Here is a 22,354-nt window from a genome sequence, read left to right as displayed (position 1 = left end):
GGGGGGGGGGGGGGGGCTGTTGTTTGGATGTGGTGGCGCGGTTAAATAAATATGGCTGAGGGGTAAATGGAGGTTGACAGATGATGAGTGTTGTTGCTGAGAGTCGTTGAGCAGCTCTGCGGGAGCTGGGGAGCTGTGGCGAACACTAACTAATTTAAGGCAAGTTAATGCTTGTGTCATTAATACTGATGGTGGTCTGCAAAGGGGGGGGGGGCATTTAAAGCCTCAGATCAGAGATTAGAAGTCAACAAAGTAAAATGGATGGAAAGGTTTGATTTCAGTGGAGGTGCTTGAGTAAAAGTCGCCACCAGACTAGTTTCAGGTTTTCATGTTTATCCAGAGTCAGAAAATATGAACCAATTGTCGTGTGAAGTCTTGAGTAATGGCTAAAAAGTCTCACCGTGACCTTGAACTTTGATTTCTAGTCTTTTTACACACAGAAGAACCATAACAACGTCTCACATTTAATTACAGGTTAATTTACAATATCTACATATTTTATACATATGATGAGGAATGTCACAGTTTTCTGAGACTTGTAACAGATGTTGGAGGGAGAGACTCAGGTCTTGACCTGATGCTCTGACTCATTCTGACAGACTTGAGGGTCCCGTTAGTTCTGAAGGGTCTGATGCAGCATCGGTCCCCTCTCTCTGTTGGCATGAAGACAGTGAGAGAGGTGAAAGGTCAGAGGTGAGACAGGGTGTGCAGGGAAAAATAGCCTCATGGCTCATGGCTCTTTGACAAACAGAGCATTTACACTGTTAAAGAAAGGTTTACCGTGTCATCAGATTCAGTTGACGACTATATGCACAGCGGAGTTTGACAAGTAGAACTGCTATTGCTGCTCCTGCTGCTCCTGCTGCTCCTGCTGCTCCTGCTGCTCCTGCTGCTCCTGCTGCTACCGCTGCTACCGCTGCTCCCGCCACCAGTCCCAGTCCAGTATAGAGGCCGATCCTTCCCCGACTCTCTGGTTTTGGTCTCACAGTTAAACTCTGACGTTTGGGCTCAGAGTATGTGTCAGCAGCTGCTGTTAAGGACATAAACATGTTGTTTTCTCTGTTTAACATCAATGTAAATGGAATATTTTTGTGTTCAATGTTTGAGGATTCTAGGAGGAGTTGTAACATCCACCGAGCTTCACTAATTCAACTTACCAGAGACGCTGAGTTTGCATTTGCCAATGTTTGCACCATAATATGTGTTGACCTCACACAGGTACAGTCCTGAGTCCTCAGTCCTCAGTCTGGACACATGAAGTCTGATTCGTCCTTCTCTGAGGACGTCTTTGTCACACTGGACTCGTCCTGAAAACTGTTCATCCTTAGACTCTGGGACCTCATTACCGCTATGTAGATGATACAGGACTTTTGAGTCTTTGTGATCATCAGTTAACAGCTCACATATGATAAAAAGGGAGTCAGATGGAGTGTGAGGTTTGGTTGTGAAGCTCCACTCCAGTGTGATGTTGTGGTTCTCCTCTGCCTGATAGGAGCTCTGTGTCACATTCACTACAAATGTTCCTGTTGAGGAGACAGAGAGGGAAAGTGAGGAGCAGACTAACTGAGGACTTGTATCAGTTTCTAGATAATAAAGTGAAGGAGTAAACTAACCACAGACACAGGAGGTCAGTGTGAGGAGCAGCAGGATGCAGCAGATCATCTTCTCCCTGTGAGAGGAGACAGAGCTGAAGAGTCATAAACACATGAGACCAAAGAAGGAAAATCTACAGTCTGACTTCATTCAGTCAGTACGATGCTGCTTCCTGTTTATGATCCTGCTCATTACAAACAGCTGATCAAAGGACGGGACACCAAGCCTCCATGATGATGTCAGAGACAATGTGAGCTACACTCACTGTGATGTCACCTTTGTTTTGACGTCTCACATTTAGAGAGAGAAAAACTTCATGAGCTGCAGTCATGTGTTTCTGTCACAAGATGGCGCCAGAGTTAAACAGTCCTACTGTGCAGGACTCACTGTGGTGCTCACACTAGTGTTACACTGTATAGTTATAGTTTTATCAGCTTTTATCATAATCTGTCTCTCACTGCACTAATCACGTCTGTTCAAAACTGTAATAAGTGACTTCTTCACTGTTACACGTCATTCAAAATTAATTTTATATTATCTTTTACTTTCCCTTCAGCCTCGACTGTCATATCGTGAGCAGACACCTGTCTGCTCTCTGCACAGTCTCCGCACTCTGCTGGGTACATTACCAGCTTTGCATACCTGTGGGCTTGGGGGAGTTTTGGACAATTAAAGCGAAACTAACCGAGACATGCCTCATCTTCTTTTGTTAGTCTCATCAATGATGATAAATGATCTGAGGTCTGTTGGTGTATGAAGGTTTAGAGTCAGCAGTGTTTCGTCTCTTAGAACTGATCTGGAATCTGCAAAGTTTCATGAGTTACACGACTTTTTCAAATGTGAAACAATGAATGTGTCAGATCCTCCTTGTTCAGTCAAAGTCTATCCAATAAAGATCGATATGAATAATAATTATTGAACTCTTGAAGAATCATGAAGCGACACAGAATCATTTAGCTCAGCATTTAGATTAATTCACTATAACAAACAGTCTGATGACATCACTCCTGGAAAATAAACCAAAAAAAAAGTTAGTTTCCTTACCAACACTCATACAAACTTTACAGATAGCAGGTAACCAAAGTATTAACACACTTTATCTCAAATAGTCCACAAAAACCTTCACGCCGTGCAGGTCGTGCCTTTTCTCATGTCGGAGAGATGGTGTTGTTTATCCGCCTGTTTACAGTCTGATCTGTCAAGAAGGATGAGGCTGGTTTTTACTCCTCCTGCAGCTGTTGTCTGAGCTGGCAGGAGAAATTGTATTCAAGGTGTGACCAGTCTGACAGGTTAGAGCAGAAAATGAATCTTAATTACTTTACACCAGATGAGTGGCTTGATGTGACATTTGAAAACCCCCCAACAAAACAAAAAAGAAAGTTTGCAAAACGTTTGCAGGTCTAGATTAGGGCTGTTTCTCCTTGTTTCCCGTACAGTGAACCAAATATTGCCAAACCTAGCCTTCTATCATCTCACTGTGATGGAACTTGAAGAATCAGGGGGAGATATCTGTTAGTTACCTCATAACGCACCGACATTATACATGAAACATCTTTCACCTGATAGTTATCATGAACATATGCAGCAAGTAACTGGATCAATCTGTTTGCAGCAATCCAATAAAACTGTAGAACTGGGTGGAGATAAGTGTGTTTTAGGTGGTGATGTTCAGCGAGCGGTGGGGGTGGTGGTCTGTGGATATAATAAAGAAAACAGCTGTCATAAAAGTGAAGCATCTGCATTTTCAGGGAAGCGAGGGAGTGCATTCTTCTTCCCTGACCCAGATTGAAAAACAGAGGACTTAGGGGAATGAAAGGAAGAAAAAAAGGAAAAAAGATGGACGACAAAACATGGAGGTGTGAATGAGTGCAGAGGACAAAGTGATAAAGCAACTAAGTGCATAGAAAAGCAGGAAAGGGAGGGTACAAACGAGTTAAAAATGATGGTGGGATCAGTTAGAAAGACAGTTTTAATCATTGCTCTGTCGCTTCAACAAACAAAGAACTTGAATGAATGAGTTTATATTAGGGGAAGAAAGGAAGTGAAGAGAAACAGAACCACTCAAACAGAAAACACCATGGGAGGCAGGGTGGAGGGATGTTTATGTTGGGCTGCAGAGAGCGGGGTGGTGGAGTGGAGGAAGAGAAGAAGACGAATGAGTGGGAGGTGTGCAGACAGAAACAAGATATCAGGGGAAGTAATGAAGTAAGAAGCTGTAATTAATCAGAGCTATACAGACATAAACCATGTTGCCTGCACACACACACTCACAAACTGCAACACTGGTGGTTCTTGTCCTCATTAAGAGCCCTCATTCATTTTTACAAGTGACCACAAGGTGTCGCCCTTTAGCTGCTTGACGACCATTAAAATGGGACACACAGGAACTTCTGGCTGTTATGTTGCAACAAAAACAAACATGGTTCTTCCACTTCAGAGAATAAAGTAAAACATGTTTTTTTACACAGAAACACACAACAGAATGGAAACATCCTACAATAAAAGAAGTTTATACAACACATTGTTTCTCGGTGACCAGGCATCGTCCAGCTCTCCAGATGCTCCCCTCATACAAAACATCTTATTCATTCATTATTTAAGCTTCCTCCAACAGAAAGTATATTTTTCCAATTCTACCGACTAACTTCTTTCCTGATATTAATGACAGTTCAAAACAAAATGCAGTTCATTTTATGTTTTATCTCCATCACATAACTGCCAAAGCCCACTGTGTTCATTAATACCAACATAACATCTGGTTTCCAGATGGAGACAATCTGCTCTGGCTTGGATTGCACCTCATTCACCTGATTAGTAAATGGGTAACACTAAACTGTAAGTGGCCCTATCATTTATAAGCAGTATATAAACATGTAGATTATAAGGCAGTTGTAAGTGTTTATTACTCCTCCTGCTGTATAAACTTGAAGAATGACAATACAGTAAAACACAGCATGAACAATATAAAAAAGCAACATAAAATATTAATATAGTCTTCATACAAGTTATAGTTGCTGATAAATAATTTATATTAATAAACAATTAAAATATCGTTACAAATTATTTACAACTACATTATAAATCATCAAAGACTTTTATTCCAACCAATATTAACTTTTTCTTTCAAAATATGTGATTTCACCGTATGGTCATATATGATATTTCACCGTATGGTGAAATCACATATCACATATCACATATATATTACAGCCCCATATTTAAAAAATTGATAATAACATTGCAGTCAATGGACAGATATTAATATTGATAACCGATTAATCGAACTGCTCCACTGACCCAGTTGGAGAAGCGATAGCTCTTGAATCGACTTGTTTTTCTGGCTTGCAGCTGCTCTTGTCAAGGCAGCTTAGATGAGGCAGTTAAACCGGAACTCAAGCGCTTTGGCCTTCAAATTAAAACAACCCAATTTGTTGTATCACAAAAAACATTTAATCGCCTATTGACAAATTATATAGATGTGGTTGTATTTAAATGAAGACGTAATTAAGCTCTGACTATGAAATTGTAAAATGTGTCAAGGTAATGATTTGACACTCTGGCTTTATTAAGTTCGTAAACGGAAGTCCTCGCTAATTTTAGCTTGACGCTCGCTTTGCGTCTTCTGTTTAAGTAACAAAAACAAGGCATAACTGTGGTCGGTTTTACTGCATTTCTCCAAATCTTGTATCCAATTACGATCATTTCCTATTGTGGCTTTCTTTAGTATGCCTCCCGGGTTTTTAAAACCGTCGTTTGTGTTACGGAGAATGACGCAGGATTTTCTCGGAGCAGCCGCTGCGGAGCTTTAAGTTTACCTTGGCTACTGTTGACATAAGCAGCCCACGGTAGTAGGAGACGGCGGCGGCGGGGCAAATCCGAGTCATAAGACTTCTCCGCTTTCTTCCCTCACAGGTAAAGTAAGGCCCCTAAGTTGGCGGTTGCCTTCTTTATTTGTAAAACTCTGCATAAATGGTAACGGTTGACTAAGTTAGCACAGCGGTTGAGCTGTAATTTGTCATTTTAGTTTGACAGGTCGGTGCTAGTCTCGAGAGTCGTTAACGGCTAAACGCTTACGCTAGGCTAATAATCTGCTTTACGTCGGCCGCTAGTTTTTGTTGTGCTGTTTTCGGCTCGTAACCACAGAGTTATAGGAAGAGTAGAAGTATAGAGAAGGGGCGGAAATGGTTGCAAAAACTTCCCTGTAACTGGAGATGTGTTGTCATTGCTGTCCGCGATGAACCGGGCGATAGGACCAGCTGTGGGGTGTCCCAGTTTGGGCTGAACACTTCACAGAATTACAAATACATTACAAGGGGTGGGGGATAAGTAGACCGGTGCTTTGGGTTTGCTGTGTTTCTTTGACAATGTTTCAGTACAGGAAGAGCTGGTTTCGAAAATATGCAGGTGACAGTGGCAGAGGTAACGTCAACTCAAGCTGAATTTCACCCTGCAGCTTGTGGCGGTGGCTGATTTTTTTCAATGAACGGATGCTCTCCTCTTGTTGTGCTGTAAACAGGATTTGGAGGAATGGAAAACCCCGGCTACTGCACCGGGAGCTTTGACGGCCTTCATCACCCCAGTGATGATGATGATGACGAGATGGTGGACATTGCAGGAGCGACACTGGACTTCTCCACCACGGACGACGTCCCTCCTCTCAGCACAGGTAAGCCTCATTTGCAGCTGGATAATGGGATGCACTTCATTCAGATGTTGTAAAGGATAAAATGAAGCTTTTGGCATGAGAGGATTTGTCATTTTAAGCCAATCCATCATAGCATGCAAAAATAGATAAAATACACTTCTGTTATTTTATAAGTGTTGCAGGAAAACCATGGCTGATACCATCAAAAGCACCATAAAAAACCTTGTAGCAATCTTATGTGTTCAGTTTAGGGCTGCAACTTGCAATTGTTTTCATTATTGATTATTCTGCTGATTAGTTTGACTTTTAAAAATGCCAGAAAACAGTAAAAACTGCTCGTTATAACTTCCCACAGATCAAGGTTGCATCTTCACATCTCTCGTTTTGTCAGAGCAACCATCTAAAATCCAAATATGTTCAATTTACCATCATGCATGATCATGCAAATACTCACTGACCACGCACTGACCATGTAATCACAACATCCCTGATTCAGCTCCAGCTGGAAAACTCTGTTGCATGTCCTACCTCATTTTTTTGTCCCCTCATTTCCTGTCAGCTCCCAACTATCCACTGTCTGAAAATGGCATTAAATGCCCCAGTTTGAGCTGAAAAGGATTTAAACTCAACCCCTTTCTTTACTCTGTTAAGCTTTTTGGCAATAAACAGTTGGCCATAGTTGTTCATTGTACCAGAGTTTGTTGTTTAAAAAAAAAAAAGAAAGAAAGAAGCTGTTCCACAAATGCTGGTGTGGTTAAACAGCTAATGTCATATTTGGAGCCATGGCACCGGAAATAATGAATTGTAGGATTGCTACAGAGTTGGCAGCCTTGCCTTGCTATTATCATCCCAAAGTATTGTTGTAAAATATTGTCAAAGCAGAAACTTCACTGACATGTGACTGCATGTGAGATGAGCTCATTTCCACAGTCCAGTGTGTGTCTGTTAGTGCCCTGAGGCAGTTGTCTACTGATAAGATATATCTGTAATTGCAGAGTTGTGTGTGTGTGTGTGTGTGTGTGTGTGTGTGTGTGTGTGTGTGTGTGTGTCACATGCTTTTACTAAGTCATGGTCACACATCTGAATAATCCGTTAATACACGCTCTCTCTAGCCCCTTCTACATTGAGCTCTGGCTACACTGCCGATCCCGTGTGTGATTTTTAGATAACATGTCGGCGTTCCAGAATCAGAGGCGTGACGTGTAACACAGCAGCATGTGCGTCTGTCCCGCCATGCCCGCTCTCCCTTTTACACAGACGTCCATTTGGCTCTGTGTAACACAAACACACACACACACACACACACACACACACACACAAACCTGATTTACTGTATTTTGTTATGGCGTCCCACCAGACCAGAAAAACAACTATTAAAGTGAGTTATGGTATTAGCCGTGTTTGTGGTAGTAGCTGGGCGACTTCCTCTAATCTGCGACGTGTGTACCCACTGTTTCTACACCACAGTTTCCCGGTTACTGATGATGTCATCTCCAACGTCAAAGGCTCTCTCTCATACAAAAAACTCCTCGTGGCCTGATGTAACTTAACACATGTAACACAACGTGCTGTGCCCAGAGAGGAGTTAGATATCTGAAATGAATTATTACTGATGACTGCTCTGCTGTCATCTTTGACGTCATGTGAGACCTCAGATAGTTGCTGTGGAGAAGCCTCAAATTACGTTAGTGCAGTAGAAATCCAACAGAAGCATCTAGTGAAGGGAGAATCATATTAACATGTAGATGAGAGAGATAAAGGCTGGTTTCTGATTTGCATTTTTGGCCTGAGATAAGAGGTTTTTAGCTTTTGTTTGCAGCTCTTGGCAAAGTTATTGCTGAGTCACTGGTATCGATTAACAACCCTATTAACCTCCTCCTACTGCAGATGTAAGTTCAAATCCTACTTTAGTTCCCCAGAAAGTGAGTCTGGTTCCATTTGTGTTTTTTTTGGGCAGACTAATAACATCACAGAGAGCCAGTGCAAAGAATGGGACTGATTTGGTCAGATTTCTTAGAGTTAGGTAACGGCGCAGCAGCAGCTTTTCTGATGAGCTTGGAGGCCAACAACCGTCCTCAGCTGAAGGAAGCATGATCGTAACCCCGGATACCTGTTAAATGATAAGTTTGAGTCAAATTTAACCCTTACATCATGAAGAGACTGATGGAGAAGGTGGAACAAATAAAAGCACTTCAGATTTTAGTTGCAGAAAGTTCTTGAGGTCAGAAAGAAAAAACTAATATTAAACAATAAAGCTGATAAAATATATACATATATATTGAATTTATCCCATGTTGCCATAGAAATAAATGGAGTAGTAGCTGCTCAAATGTTTTCCTTCCCTTGTCTAAACAGAAAAAACCGCTGCCTCTTCCAGTAGTTTTGATACAAACACCCTGACAGTCTCAATTATTTCTTATGTGGAAAAGCTGCTTCAGCTGTAACCTATACCTTTGGCCTTATTTGTAAAAATGCAAGTGTAAACATTGTAGTGTTTCCTCTTCGCTAATGTAATTCCAAGACTCTTCCTGATTTTTCTCTGCAGATAGAGTATCATGATTTTTTTTCCAGCACATTGAAAGTAATTTGAAATGGAAAATGTGGTGTCGGTTATCGAACGCAATGAAACGCAATGAAATGCAAAGAATAAGTCTCCATCTGTGCTTAATGTTAAGACAAGGTTTTATGAGCATTGTCAGCCAGTGATCTCAGCTCTGACTGGTTACTAGTGATGTCACTGTTACTTCACCAACATTATATCCTCCCCAATAATTAAAACTGAGAGATAAGACTGTGCCAATAGGAAGGAAGTCTGGAGACAAGATTTTCTCTCAGTGGATGTAACTGCTGCTGCTGCTGGGCTGAACCACTGTTTGAACCACTGTGTCAGCCTTTTAAGGGGAGAAGAAATGCAGCCTTGTTTTCAAACTGTCAACCATGTATTTTCAAAAATTACACAGCGGGTTGTGAAAGAAAATCATAAGCCAGAGAGCGAGTCTTGTTGTGATTCAGCTCAGGCAGAAACTCAAGAATCAGCAAAACCGGAGTAGTAATGTTTCCGTCAGACAGTAGTGCTTCCCTTCACGGCCTCAGTCTGATTATATAATTATGTGTCAGGCTCTGGGGAAATCAGGAAGTTTTCGGTTGGGAGGGCTGCTTAATTTCACCCACCACGGCGCAGAATCGATCATTAAAAGTTACTCTGCAGCCTTTTTTATCTCTGATGCCAGACATCGGCTCACGCAGACACCCGAAATTTAGACAATTATTTGTGTCTTGAATAGCATAAAGCCTTTTGTGACCATTCAGATTAACATCGACTGAACTTGCATTTTATTTCCTACCATTTTTTTTTTTTTTTATAGCATTTCAGCTCACACTTCCTCCTTTTCTTTTCCCTCTTGAGGCGAGTGTTGTTGAGTTCCCTAACTGCTCATTAGCGTGCACTTGAACTTGTTGCCAAGCAAGTCTTCTTAAAAGCCATTCTCGGTGCAGCCGTAATCATTTAGCCGTGTGCAACCTGTCACTCAGGGACTCATTAGCCTCCAGTGTTTGGAGAGGAGAGTTTGGGCCAGAGAGGGATTAATATCAAGGTCCTCTGATCCCTCGGTTAACCACTAGTGTGCAAAGATGGTTCTGGAAAAAACTTACCAACAAGTTCAACAGTAGATGCTGTACCCAGTGAGGGAAAGAAGCATTTTGGTTAACCAGAAGGTTTTGACCTTGATGCCACATGTGGATAAATGTGGGTTCCAGGTCCGGCCTCCCCCACCCCAGCAACGTCTTGTCTTAAGGAAGTGAGCGTGTTGCTGCTTGTCCCTGCCGTCTCACTTTTCTCCTTGTGTTGTTTTTTTTTATCTTTTTTTTAAGAACACAAAGATAGAATCTATGTGATAACAGCAAAAATGCATGAAGACCAGACTCGGAGCTAAGACCACATACGGGCACGGGAACAAATGTGTGTTTTGTATTTACAGCCGTTAACTGATGGACCATAATTACCGTAGACATTTATTGGGCTTAAACTGCTAAACACTTCACCTCATAGTTATCCACGCTGATTTCCTCCAGTGTCAATACTGCACCATAATTTTCTGATAATATCTGAGCAGTTAACATTTACAAGTGTTGATTGTTGCCACCACTTGACCCCCGTCATCTGCGTAATGTTTTATTGACGAGCGGGAACAGATGGAGAGATAAATGAAGAACTGCAGCCTGGAAGAAGCAGTGACACACACATCTTGTTACACTTTCCTGTGTTTTATTTGAAGGTTTGAAGATATATTTGTGGTTTTTATGAACCAGAAACCATCCCAGTGTAGTTTTATATCTCCTCTCTGAGGCTTTTCTCTGGAGCTCTAGGAACAACAGGTCAGTGAGCCAATCAGAAGAGAGGAGGCTCTGAGCCTCTCTTCTGATTGGCTGACTGGTTTCTGGGTAATCGAATAAAAATAGAGCAGATTTCAGGTAAAGACTCAGAGAAACCTAATCCTTAAAGGTTGGCTGGTGGGTCCAGGTGGGCGGGGCTTGGGGCATGACTGAGAGCGATGATTGGTTCGTTGTGACATCACAAAGTTACAGGAAGTCCTGACGGCTCAGTTTCTGAATACAGGCTGTGTGCATTTCTCTGTGGACTGAGCACTTTGACACTTTCACAGTATAAATATAGAACCTAAACCTGCTTTATAATAAAAAAAGACATGGGAATTTCACTTTATACAATATGGGACTTTTAATAATGGCTTCACAAAATCATTATCAAGGGGAAAAAATTGTTTATAGATGAAATTGGACCTCATCCAGCCTTGAGTAGGAGGAAACATTCACCCAAAAACCACATCAGGAAGAAGACTGGAAGAAATTATGGGTGCAGGGAATTCCCTACCAAGATGACAAAGCAAAAAGCAACCTGAGGTGAAGAACGCTTGTACTACAGTATATGTTTTATACTTAAGCTTCATTCACTGAGTCAAATCTGGCTTCCATGTTAAAGTTCATCTACTTCTTCTTGTTTTTGTGCCGTGAATTTGTTTGTATCTACTCCTTTGGTTTATCACAGCTGTTGTACAACTCAGGATTATTATTATTATTATTGCCAATAATGTTTCTATTGCTTGGTATATTGACATCACATCCTCTCAATGTTGCTGTTGTAGGCAGCTTTGTGAATCAGGCCGTCAGCGCTTTAGCTGGTGTTGACAACAGGATATAATGATTGACAGGGCATGAGTCACAGCTCTGGGTACAGTGTGTCTGACTGTGTGGAAAGGGTGGAGCAGGAAATAGGGAAGGTTGAAATAATAGAAAAGAGATGAGTGAATGGTGAGATGAATAAAAGGAAAGGCGGCCATTTTTGACGCGAGGAATGTCGAACAGATTTTTTTTTTTTTTAGACCAACAAGCTGTAAAATTAAACATTGACCTGTAGTTATCCCGGCTCTTTTCTGATGGGATGTTTCAAAACTCAGCCTACAGCACTGGTTTCTGCAGAACGTGGGTCGACTGGAGGTCACCCGGGGACATTTTGAAAGCCGTGAATTTCATAGCAGCTGTCAATCGGTCACGGCTCTGCCTCTTACATCCACGCAACGAAGAAGGGATTTGCTGAGTCCACATAGTCTTCCTTTTACTGCAGTACCCTCCTTCTCATTCATACAGTTGGGAGCTACCAGTGCAACCACAGAGCTACTCGTAAACCTCAAGATGCTCCACCGGTTCAGTTAGAGGTGAAGTGCTAAAGTCAAACGCTTAGTCACAGCCATCACCATTGAAAAGAGCCTTGAGGACTAGTGATTGTTTTAGTCTCTCACATTATGCTCTACAGGTTTTGATTGAGATAAAACATCATGCATCACTTGTCCACCGGTGAGAAGTTTCTCAGTGACGTGTAGAAGTTGGTCCCAGAGTGTATCAACCTTAATCTTTTCAACCCAGTCTTGTAGAGCTGGGTATCCTGTGGGATAGGGCTTCAAATAACCGATACTTTTGGTATCAATTAATCGACGAATTGTTTTCTAGATTAATAGATTGTTTACTGTATAAAAGTCCCTTAAACTCAAGGTAATGTCATCAAATTTCTGCTTTTATGTAACCTAACCCCAACCGTCTGAAAGCTGAAGATTCTCAATTCACATAACATCACACTTTTGAGAAGCAGAAAATATTAATTAATTTTGTGCTTAAAAAATGATTTTAATCATCCAAACAGTTGCTGACCCGAATTTTCTTTGACTCATGGATTAATTAACTACTGTTTAGAGCGTGATCAACATCAGTGGTAATATGAGACATTACCACAGCTAACCAAAGCTACAGCAATACCAAAGCTAGTTCCTTTACACCTGAATTTATATCTAATATTATATATAAACTCTTTCCTTCATGAAAAATATATGTATACATCATCAACATTGCCTGAAAATCCAACTTTCAAGACCTAAAACATTTGATACTTAATGCTGCAGTCATGTTTCGACTGATATTCAAAATGTATTTAGGTCAAGTACCTGGCCTTAAACGTATGTTGCTAAACCGTTTTTTTAGAAGCTGCTTTGTAGTGATAAAAAAGAAAAAGACATTTGGCTCTTGGCTGTACAAAACGCTGCAGACTCTTTCGTTCAGTTTATTCTGTCCTGGAGTTTTTCACATTAGTTCAGGCTGCATTATCAGCTCGGTCCAACAAAACACCAGTTGCAAAATTTTCTCAGAAGTGTTTCCTTTGCTTCCTTTCCTGTAACATCTGAGCCAGATTTCTTGTGAAGTCGTTCCCTGTGGTCTTCCAGTGCGACAGTTGTGTCATATGATATTTAAAGTTTCTTTTCCAGCATGTGGAAACCTTTATGAAAATTAATCGAATCAACTGCAGAGACGCACATTCCATCTTTATTCAATTTCCTCCGACCCAGTAAATATGATTTAAAATCTTCCACTTTTCAAACCGACATCAGGCCGCGATACCAACATGTTCCAGAGATGCTTGTTTGTAGTCGCCAAAGCGTCACAGGGGTCACATGAGATGCCACTTCCCATGGCAACCAGACCTCAGGAGTTCAAAGTTCAAACCTTCGCTGGAGACTGTGTGTGTGTGTGTGTCTGTGACTGTCTTGCCTTTTTTACTCTGTGTGTGTGTGTGTGTGTGTGTGTGTGTGTGTGTGTGCGCAAATCACTGCCACAGATAACATAGTGTGTAGGTTTTGGCAGACAGCACCGTGGTCATATGACAAAGAGTGTGTGTTGAATTTTCTCGAGTTTTCTGTAAGGAATTAAGGATGGGTGTGTGTCTGTGTGTGTGTGTGTGTGTGTGTGTGTGTGTGTGTGTGTGTGTGTGTGTGTTGCTTCTTCTGTGAAAATGTAAGATTATAGTCATGTTCAGCCCCTCAGGACAAACACACACACACACACTCCCACACACATAGACACAGGGTGAGTGCTGAGCTCGGCACGGCACCTCTTGCTGTGTTGCTGACGCATTTTATAAGAGGTGCGGACACCCGATCGGTTCACACAGTGAAATCTTGTTTTTCTTTCTGCAGTTGAAGTTGTGGACATGATTCTTGTGTGTTTGTGCCGCAGGTTTCGCGGCACAAACACAAGGAAAATCCAGTCTTATTTTGTTAAGTCTCGCTACTAGAAGACAGAGCTCTCTTCCTTTACATGACGTTACATTATTCACATATTATACAGGACGGGTGGCAACGCTGATGCAGAGGTTTGCTCTGCTGCTGGGAAGAAGACGGCTCTTGTTTTCCCTTCTCTCTCTTATTGACTGTTGTGGGCTCCTTGTACAGTCCGTGCGTGCGCATAATGCAGCTTGTTCAAGCCTCGTTAGAGTTGACGTTGACTTGGCACGGCTTAATTGTGTTAATGGAACATAAGTAAGTCAAGTTTTGTCTTGAGCTCTTTTTATTTGTTTCTTAAAGTGGCAGCACGTTGGCTCAGTAGTTAATACTTTTTTTTTTATCAGTGTGTGTGTTTGTCTGTGAACTTCCTGATGGACTGGTAACCTGCGGATGAATGAAATAGGTACGTGCCTCTCATGCTGTGCATTCTGGGTTGTCCTCCTCAACTCCCTGCATGGTTAAGTGCATGTAAAGTGGATGGAATAACTTTTCTTTTCTTTCTTTTTTTTTTCTTGCTTGATTGACATTTTAAAGGAAACTCTGTGTAGCACAACTGCCTGTTTGGCACCGGCTCACCACTTCTATTTCCTGTTAATTTGTCATGTTGAGAAAAACACATTTGGGCTGGTGGCTTTTCATCAGGTGTCTCCAGGACCACAAACTGAAACATGCCACAGTGAAGTTTACTCTCAATATTACTAGTTGTGACTCTTTCAGACTGTTTCCTCTCTTTGTGTTCCTTTCAAGTAGGTGAAGCTGTGCCAGAAACGCCTCCAGTACTTTCATTTCATTCATTTTCTTGTCTCAAAGGGTCGAGTAGACGCGCTTTTTTGTCCTGTCTGAAATTACAAGTCAAATCACATCGTTCTTTCTTTGCATTTTTGCTGTAAAACATTACAACTTTGTCTTTGGCTTTTTTTTTTTTCCCCCAGACAGAAAGTAAAGAGTAGAAAAACTGCCACAGTCCAGTCCCAACTTTTCAATGTAAGCAGTCACCACTGTCCAAGGAATTTGACTGTGGTTCAGCGCTATCTACTTTAGATATACAGTTTTGTATATCTCACGTAGACCTTTTTGTGTGAGAGGATGTAAAGTAACAGTTCTCCTGAGGTCACAACAGGGTAAGTGTTACTGAAGTCTGAATTTAGGTTCATCATTTCGGGATCTCTGAAATATTAAAGACCCAGACGGTTAACAAAGGTTCATGGTTTTTATCCACAGCCTCAGAGTGCAGTTTAGTTTGTTCAAACTGTGCTCGGCTATTCATTTTGTGAACTATATATAAATATCAAAAAAATATTACATCTGATTTCTTTCACAGCTTTCCTGATCAGAACAAGAGCTTGTCAGTGTTTGATATGTAAAAAGGTTTCACTCCCTCAATGGGCTGAATGGAAAGAAAATGAACCCAGAATCTGACCCTGTCACGAAGCACTGTGTATCACACAATCTCTCTTCCTGACAGCCGTCAGAGTCCCACAGGATTCAAAAGGTTTAAAGACCTTATAAACACGTTACCTCATGTTTTACACAGTGACCCACTGCGGCCAATCAGGAAGGGCTCACAAATGCTCTCAGCCTATTAAAACCAGTTCCCACCAGCTCAGCAAGTCATCATCTACTTCCCAGACACATTAGCCAATCAGTACTCATCTTCAGAGCTTCGTGGGAGTGCTCTGGTGGAGTCCACTTCCTAGAGGAGTCCAGAGGAGGGAAGAGGTTCCCAGTTTGAGTTGTATCATTGACTGTGGATACTGGGGGGGGGGTACTGGTTTGGGTCCAGGAATGAAAGATGGTCTGGGAGTTCTGGACTAAGCAGCTGGATGAGGAGGAGCTGGTTGAAGATGGTGAGTTGGAGACTGAGTTTGTAGCTCTGGACTTTTTCTTTCAGCTGTCTGATAAAGTCTGCACTCTGCTCGCATGCTGTCATAAATGAGAAGCAAGTGATAAATACACCAAGGATTCAAGGAAAGACTGTTTTCATCTCTTGGCAGAAACACTTGCTGACACAAGTCACGCTCGAGTTTCTGATTATATTTCTTCAGCGCCTTCACTGCAGCTACCTGTATGTATGTATGTGTGTGTGTGTGTCATGCGTCTGCTTTAATGTGCATTTAAATTGCGATAAGTTTTATAACAGAAAGTGGCTTTATTGTGTTTTTGCTGATCCGTTGAACTCTAACACAGTGGAGTTTAATCATTACGATCATTTACAACCCATCAAGCTCTGAGTCATATGGTTAATGTTTGTGTGCTGCAGCTTGCATGAGAGAAACAGAGCTGTTTGGTGCTTGCCTGTGTGTTGTGTGTGTGTGTGTGTGTGTGTGTGTGTGTGTTGTGTGTTTGTGTGTGTATACAGCTGTTTTAGTCGCTGGATTTGACACACAGGTCAACAGCAACGGATACATGATGAATTCCAAACACTTTTATCTGTGTGTGTGTGTGTGTGTGTGTGTGTGTGTGTGTGTGTGTTGCTGTATTTCCCATTTCATTCATGTTAGAGGTCACAGACTGTTTTGTCTCTTTATATTTAGTCGTGACCTCACAGCTGAGGTCAAACTCATAACCTTACCGCTTGTTTTCTTTTGTTGCCTTTGCTGCTTTTTTATGGCAGTGTACGCAGTGAATACTAACAGCTTTAGTCTGAATTCCCCTCTGTGTATTAGGGCTGTGTATATTTTAACTCCTGGATGTGATCCTGTAAGACTTGGAAATGACAAATTCCTGTTGGTGTTATTCTCTTCAAGTGTGTTTGGGTTATTTCTCGAGGTTTTGTTTTGGCTGTCGCGAATAAGTTGAAAGGGTCAGTCACAGTTGTTGTGTTTTTAATGGGGCAAATCCATCATGAAGAACACAGACCTCCGCCAAGGCAAATGTCAAACGAGATACACCAGACTTCATAGAGAAAAAAAAAATTCTAATTCATGCTAAATGATTCGGATCTGCCCCAAAATTGAATGGGTTTTTCCTTGTCCCATGACCCGTCCCTCTACCAAGTTCAGTGCAAATCGGTTCAGTCGCTTTTGACACAGGTGGAAACATAACCTCCTCGGCAGATGTAATAATGGTACACAAACCTTTTTATGATAGCATTGGCTTTTGGTAAGGCATATAGTCTCAATAAAATCTCATGTTGTATAATTGCTCTCTCAGAAAAAGTGATTGTGTAGTATTGTTGTTATACTTAAATTAAACTATAAACTTTAGATGAAAAGAACAAGTTATTATTGAGTTTACATTGAGCGGTTAAAAGTTTCCATCAAGAAGGAAAGATCAGGAGACATGATGTAAGACATTGATTGAGATAAAAGGTTTAAATCTAATTTCTTCTGTTCAAGTCGTCTTACTGTTACTGCTATTCACTCTGAATAATAACAATATTTATATTATAATGTATATTATTCTATAGTGGATGATTTTGAGGGTTGGGCAATGTATGCCAGATATGGCTAACATCAGCCCAGACAAGCTAAAAGTTTTCCATCCATTCATTCTTCAAACTCACAAACAAATTGCTTCCTTTTAATCCAAGCTCTTCTTGTTAAGACCTGGGTCGTGTTACATTGTAGGTTTCCTTATCATCAGCTGACTGCTGTTTTTCTAAAGTTGTTGACGGTGATGTGTTGCGTAACTTGAGACGGAGAGTTTTGTAACCTAAAGACCGAATGACCTGGCAAAGATATTAACAATAAACATGTTTTGTCACCTTGAGTCACATGAGATACCATCAGTGTCTCTGTGAGCGAAGCACTTTAACCCCCAGCTGCTCCAGTACACGTCAGGTTCTGGGCATTCTGGGTATGCATATGTACATATATATATATACTGTATGTAGTGTTTTGCAGTGACTTTATGAGGAACTGGAACTTTCATTTGGTGTTTGGTTTTACTCAGACTTCCCTGTCTTTATCTAATTTATAGAAGGAACTCAAAAGTGTGAAAAACTGCAGGTTGTGCTTGTCTATGATCACACATACAGTATACTGCTTACATACAATTCACAGTTGATGTCACAGATCACTTATATCAACCTCATCTGTAGCTGCGACGGAAATAGTCATGGAACATTGTGTTTGTCTACTTTTCTAAAGAAATCTTTGGGGGAATTTTCTTTTAAAGATGCTGTATTTTAAAAGAAACTTTAATATAGGTTAGTTGGATTTGAAAAATGGCGATTTCATGTGACAGGTTTTCTTGTTTCGCTGTTCTCTACCTGACAGAGAGAGAGAGAGAGAGAGAGAGCATTTAATTCATTCACTCACGACACTCTTGGAGCAATTTCATGTTTAAAACCAGTCGAACTGGTCGGCTCAGGTGTGTGAACGCTTCTTTCGCTTTAATGCATGGCAACGTTCTCCTCCCTCAGTGTCATGTCGAAAATGTGTGAAGGAATCCTGAATCAGAGCAGCCATTGTCGTTTCTGCTCATGTGTGGATGCTTTATGGTCTCCTGCGGCAGCTAGCTTTACTGTGGGACTGCTACAACAAAGACTCCACCTGAGTGACACTTTTCCTTTTTTGAAATATTGTGAAAGTGATCGCTACGTTGTCGTCTATCATCCCGGTTTGCATGTAGATCCCCAGCAGCTCATTAAACGTCTGTTTCTCCACACAGACAGGAAGCACCGCTTCCATCTCCATTATTTACATTCATATTATGACTTCCATTAATTCTCAAATGAAAAGTCTTTATTTCTGCTCAGACGATTGTTTTTATCCCACAATGAATCATTTCAAGCCTCAACTCTGTTGTTGGTTGTCGTTTCCTGTTTCTGCGGAGCGCTGGTTGTGATTGGTCGCTGCTGTCTGGTATTTGCAGGCTTGACTGCAGCTCAGACGCTGCCACGTACTAAAGCTCCTTTGTTGTGGGCCACATGAGAGAATGCAGCTGGAGACAATCGCATAGCTTTTTTTAAATTTTTTTTGTGTGTCTTTGCCCTCTAATGCTCATCAATACACTATTGTGAAGAATGGTGTTATCAATATCACATCAACAGGTTACAAATACGCATTTTCCGTTTCTCTTTTGTGCAATGTTCTGCAACAACAGTCAGCAGTAATAGTGGGATTGCTGCTGCTAGCACTTTCTCAAGACACACACACACACACACAGTGTGTGTGTGTGTGTGTGTATGTGTGTGTGTGTGCGTGTGCGCGTGCATGTTCTTTGTGCATGAGTTGGGGTGTCTGAGAGAAGAAAGCATCCATATTTCTGCAGCTGGAGAACAGTGTCTGCTCTTGTTAAAGACATTTCTGTCACTCTCATAAATGCTCATACTATTAAAGATTTAAATATAGTGTATGAATTTTAGATGCACTGAATTGTGAAACACTTTGATTATTGAAGATCAGTCTTGAAAACAAATGACTGCACAAACTTCTATTTGTCTATGACTCTAGATGAAGTGACAGGCTGTATTTTGTGACTTGCCCTCGGCTATATTTGTACCAATCTTTGATATTAGACTTATTTGAAATGTGTGTTGCAATATGTAGAAACTGTGCCACACTGGGCCTGACTTATACTAAAATAAATTCAATATATGTTCATTATTGTTTTAATGTACCGTACTGCTCATCTAAAAACTATGTGTTCTGACTGCACAAATAAATAAACAAAGTAATATCAAAGTTAAAAAACAAACAAAGTGGTTATAAGAGCATTTAAATAACTCTGAAAGGACGAGGGAAGAACAGTGTGGCAGCAAACAACAGGCCGGTGTCTGAGTGTGACGATGTTGTTGTGCGTCTAAAACGTATGTCCCTCTTTCTTCCCTCTCTCTCTCTCCCTCCTTCTGACTCCTGCTTCCTCTTTCCCAGGAGGTTACGAGGAGTACAGCAGCGGCAGCAGCAGCAGCAGCAGAGCAGCCGGCATGAACGGTAACGGCCCCACTAAGCTGGTGGACCCACTGGAGGACCCGCTGCCCGGAGTGGGCACCTATGAAGACTTCAACACCATCGACTGGGTCAGAGAGAAGAGCAAGGACCGCGACAGACACAGAGAGGTATGAAGAAGAGCGGCTTGTGTGTTGTTTTTTGTTTTTTTGTTTTTTTAGGGAACTGCAAACTCCAGTCATAGTTCAGTCATAATCATTCAGTTAGTTAGAATCAGTCGTTCACGATAAAGCTCTTGTCGTATGAAACTGTACATGCAGATTAAGATATGACACAGAGATATGAAAAGGTATATGTCGAGTCCGACCTCCAGTTTGTGTTTACTCAAACAGGAAACGACCACCATGTTTAACCACTGTTTATGTAGAGAGAGACGTCTTGCTCCTCTGTCCCACATTTTCACACATGGAAACTGGAGAACTAAAGCGTGCGTGCCGTCTTTTTGAAAGTAGCTGATGAAGTATGATGGATGATGGATGTGTTTGGACTTTGTGATCCACTTTCACACCCTGATGGATGAGACGCTTTATTAATCCCATTGCGGGGGAATTTAAGTGTTACAGCAGCTACAGGAAACAGGTCAAAATACCTGAGATCAGTGTGCTTAAATGGGACTTTTGTTTTAGCACTGAAGCAGCAACATAGATATAAAGTATCACTGACGATATATATAATGTAATATAATACAGGATATGAACAGTAACAGCAGCACGATGACCATGATGATTACGATCACTTTTATAATATTGATCTCTGTCCATGCAGATCACCAATAAGAGCAGACAGTCCACTGTGGCCCTGCTGCACAGCGTCAGTGATGCCTTCTCTGGCTGGCTGCTCATGCTGCTGGTGGGACTCATGTCAGGTAGTCCTCACACACACACACACACACACACACACACACACACACACACAAACACTATATTTCTTTAACCTTTAAAGCTCGAGACACCACAAACCAAATTCCACTCGTCTCATTTGAATGTGGGCGGTAACTTTCAATAGCATGACATTTAAAACCCACAACAAATAAAACACCAAAACTATCTGTGCAGCCAGATATCATTTTGTCCTAAAAATTTGCAGCACATTGAGTTGCACTGATATTCACGGTGCACATTATGTATGGTGACGAATTTACACTGCAACACTGGCACAGGATGATAAATCTAAACCACATTAAAGCCCATCTCTCTACCAGGTGGTGTACGTCTTATCTCTGCATGATCTGTTATGTAACATTCAGACATCTGGTTCTACAAATCCAAAGGCAGTTAGAATCTGGTCATGGAAACATGTCAAACTGTACTATACGCTGTTCTGTGTAAAGTACGGAATACAGATTAAATAAGATTTACTTGCATGGCTTCTCAAAGACAAAATGTCAGTGCTGTTTATACCTTTCCTCTCGTTTCTGTGCTGCCTGAATCAGCTGAAAGTTAATTCCCATGTGGTGACAGACGGCAGGTGTAGAGCCACAAAATAGCACAAACATGGCACTGAAAATAGGCAGGGTGACATATTTATAAAGAAGATTAATGTTAATTACATTGGTTAGAAGCCTGGCAGGTAATTTTCTTAGTTTTTTTTACAAGGAAGCCAAAAAGTTCACTTCAGAAATTGGACAGACCACAAGGATGCACATTTAACAGAGGCAGAGTTAACCTAAAAAAATCAGCTTCTTACAGTGTTTGAATGGAAAGAAAACCTTCTGTTTTCCGTCCTCCGTCCTCCAGGTGCTCTGGCCGGTGGCATCGACATCGCAGCCCACTGGCTGACGGACATGAAAGGCGGCGTGTGTCTCATCGGCTTCTGGTTCAACCACGAGCACTGCTGCTGGAAGTCCAACGAGACCACGTTCCAGGAGAGGGACCAGTGTCCACAGTGGCAGAGCTGGGCCGAGCTCATAACGGGAACATCAGAGGTAGAAGAGCGCGTTAAAACTCATCTGGAAAAGCAGATGAATCTATTGTGAAAATGTTTCTTCTGCACAATTAGATCCATGAACTTTACATGTAGTAGCCAAGCCTTCTCATGCAAATCTTTCAGTGGATTGACGGAGCAAAAGTTGGACTTGTAAACTGTATAAATACACAAACTCCTCGGCTCCAGATGTGTGAATGAAGTATGAGAACTGGGCACTACTGTTGTATCGTGTCTCACTATTTGCAATCAATCAATCAGTCAGACTTTATTTGTATAGCACTTTTCATACAAACAATGCAACACACAAGTGCTTTACAGAATAGAGGCAATAAAAAAAACAACCCCACCCACCTACACACACACACACACACACACACACACACACACACACACACACACACAGAACACACAGTATAGTAAACATAAAATAATGAAATTCTGAAAGAGAGGGGGTGTTTGGAAGAGAATAAAACCAGAAATAAAAGTAGGGTATTAAAAGGAAACCAATCCTATCCTTAAAAAATATAAACATATATATAAATAAATAAATAAATGTACTCGCACTGCTGCAGACTGAACACACACTCACAGTTCCCATTACTCTAGTAATCGTTGTAATGGTGCTCTGGTTCCGTCTGCTGGTTGTCAGCTGTAATGACACAATAACACCAGAG

General features: G+C 41.3%; 1 protein-coding gene and 1 long non-coding RNA gene across 4 annotated transcripts in view; one reads left to right on the top strand and one right to left on the bottom strand.

Annotated features, from left to right (window-relative positions):
* Positions 1 to 889: 889 nt before the first annotated feature.
* Positions 890 to 1,654, bottom strand: LOC111233486. 2 transcript variants are annotated; one of them, XR_002665611.1, is made up of 3 exons: positions 1,614 to 1,654; positions 1,158 to 1,523; positions 890 to 1,030 (listed from the first exon to the last, which is right to left on the bottom strand). It is a non-coding gene; the product is annotated as an uncharacterized LOC111233486 (long non-coding RNA). The 2 variants fall into 2 exon arrangements; XR_002665612.1 differs by having other exon boundaries at positions 890 to 1,027.
* Positions 1,655 to 5,104: 3,450 nt separating this feature from the next.
* Positions 5,105 to 22,354, top strand: part of clcn5 (chloride voltage-gated channel 5) — a 31,846-nt gene continuing 14,596 nt past the window's right edge. The window contains exons 1-5 of one of the 2 annotated variants that reach the window (XM_022761282.1): positions 5,105 to 5,505; positions 6,110 to 6,259; positions 19,680 to 19,864; positions 20,520 to 20,619; positions 21,491 to 21,678. In XM_022761282.1, coding sequence (XP_022617003.1) covers positions 6,121 to 6,259; positions 19,680 to 19,864; positions 20,520 to 20,619; positions 21,491 to 21,678 — 612 coding nt within the window. In that variant the 5' untranslated portion in view covers positions 5,105 to 5,505; positions 6,110 to 6,120. Of the gene's footprint in view, positions 5,506 to 6,109; positions 6,260 to 15,623; positions 15,708 to 19,679; positions 19,865 to 20,519; positions 20,620 to 21,490; positions 21,679 to 22,354 lie in introns of those variants that run through there. The other variant, XM_022761284.1, reaches the window with a different exon arrangement.

This window comes from Seriola dumerili, unplaced genomic scaffold (assembly GCF_002260705.1).
Source record: "Seriola dumerili isolate Sdu_G_001 unplaced genomic scaffold, Sdu_1.0 BDQW01000393.1, whole genome shotgun sequence".
Lineage (NCBI taxonomy): Eukaryota > Metazoa > Chordata > Actinopteri > Carangiformes > Carangidae > Seriola > Seriola dumerili.
The sequence above is the reverse complement of the archived record's forward strand: the minus strand, read 5'-3'. Positions and strand labels throughout refer to the sequence as shown.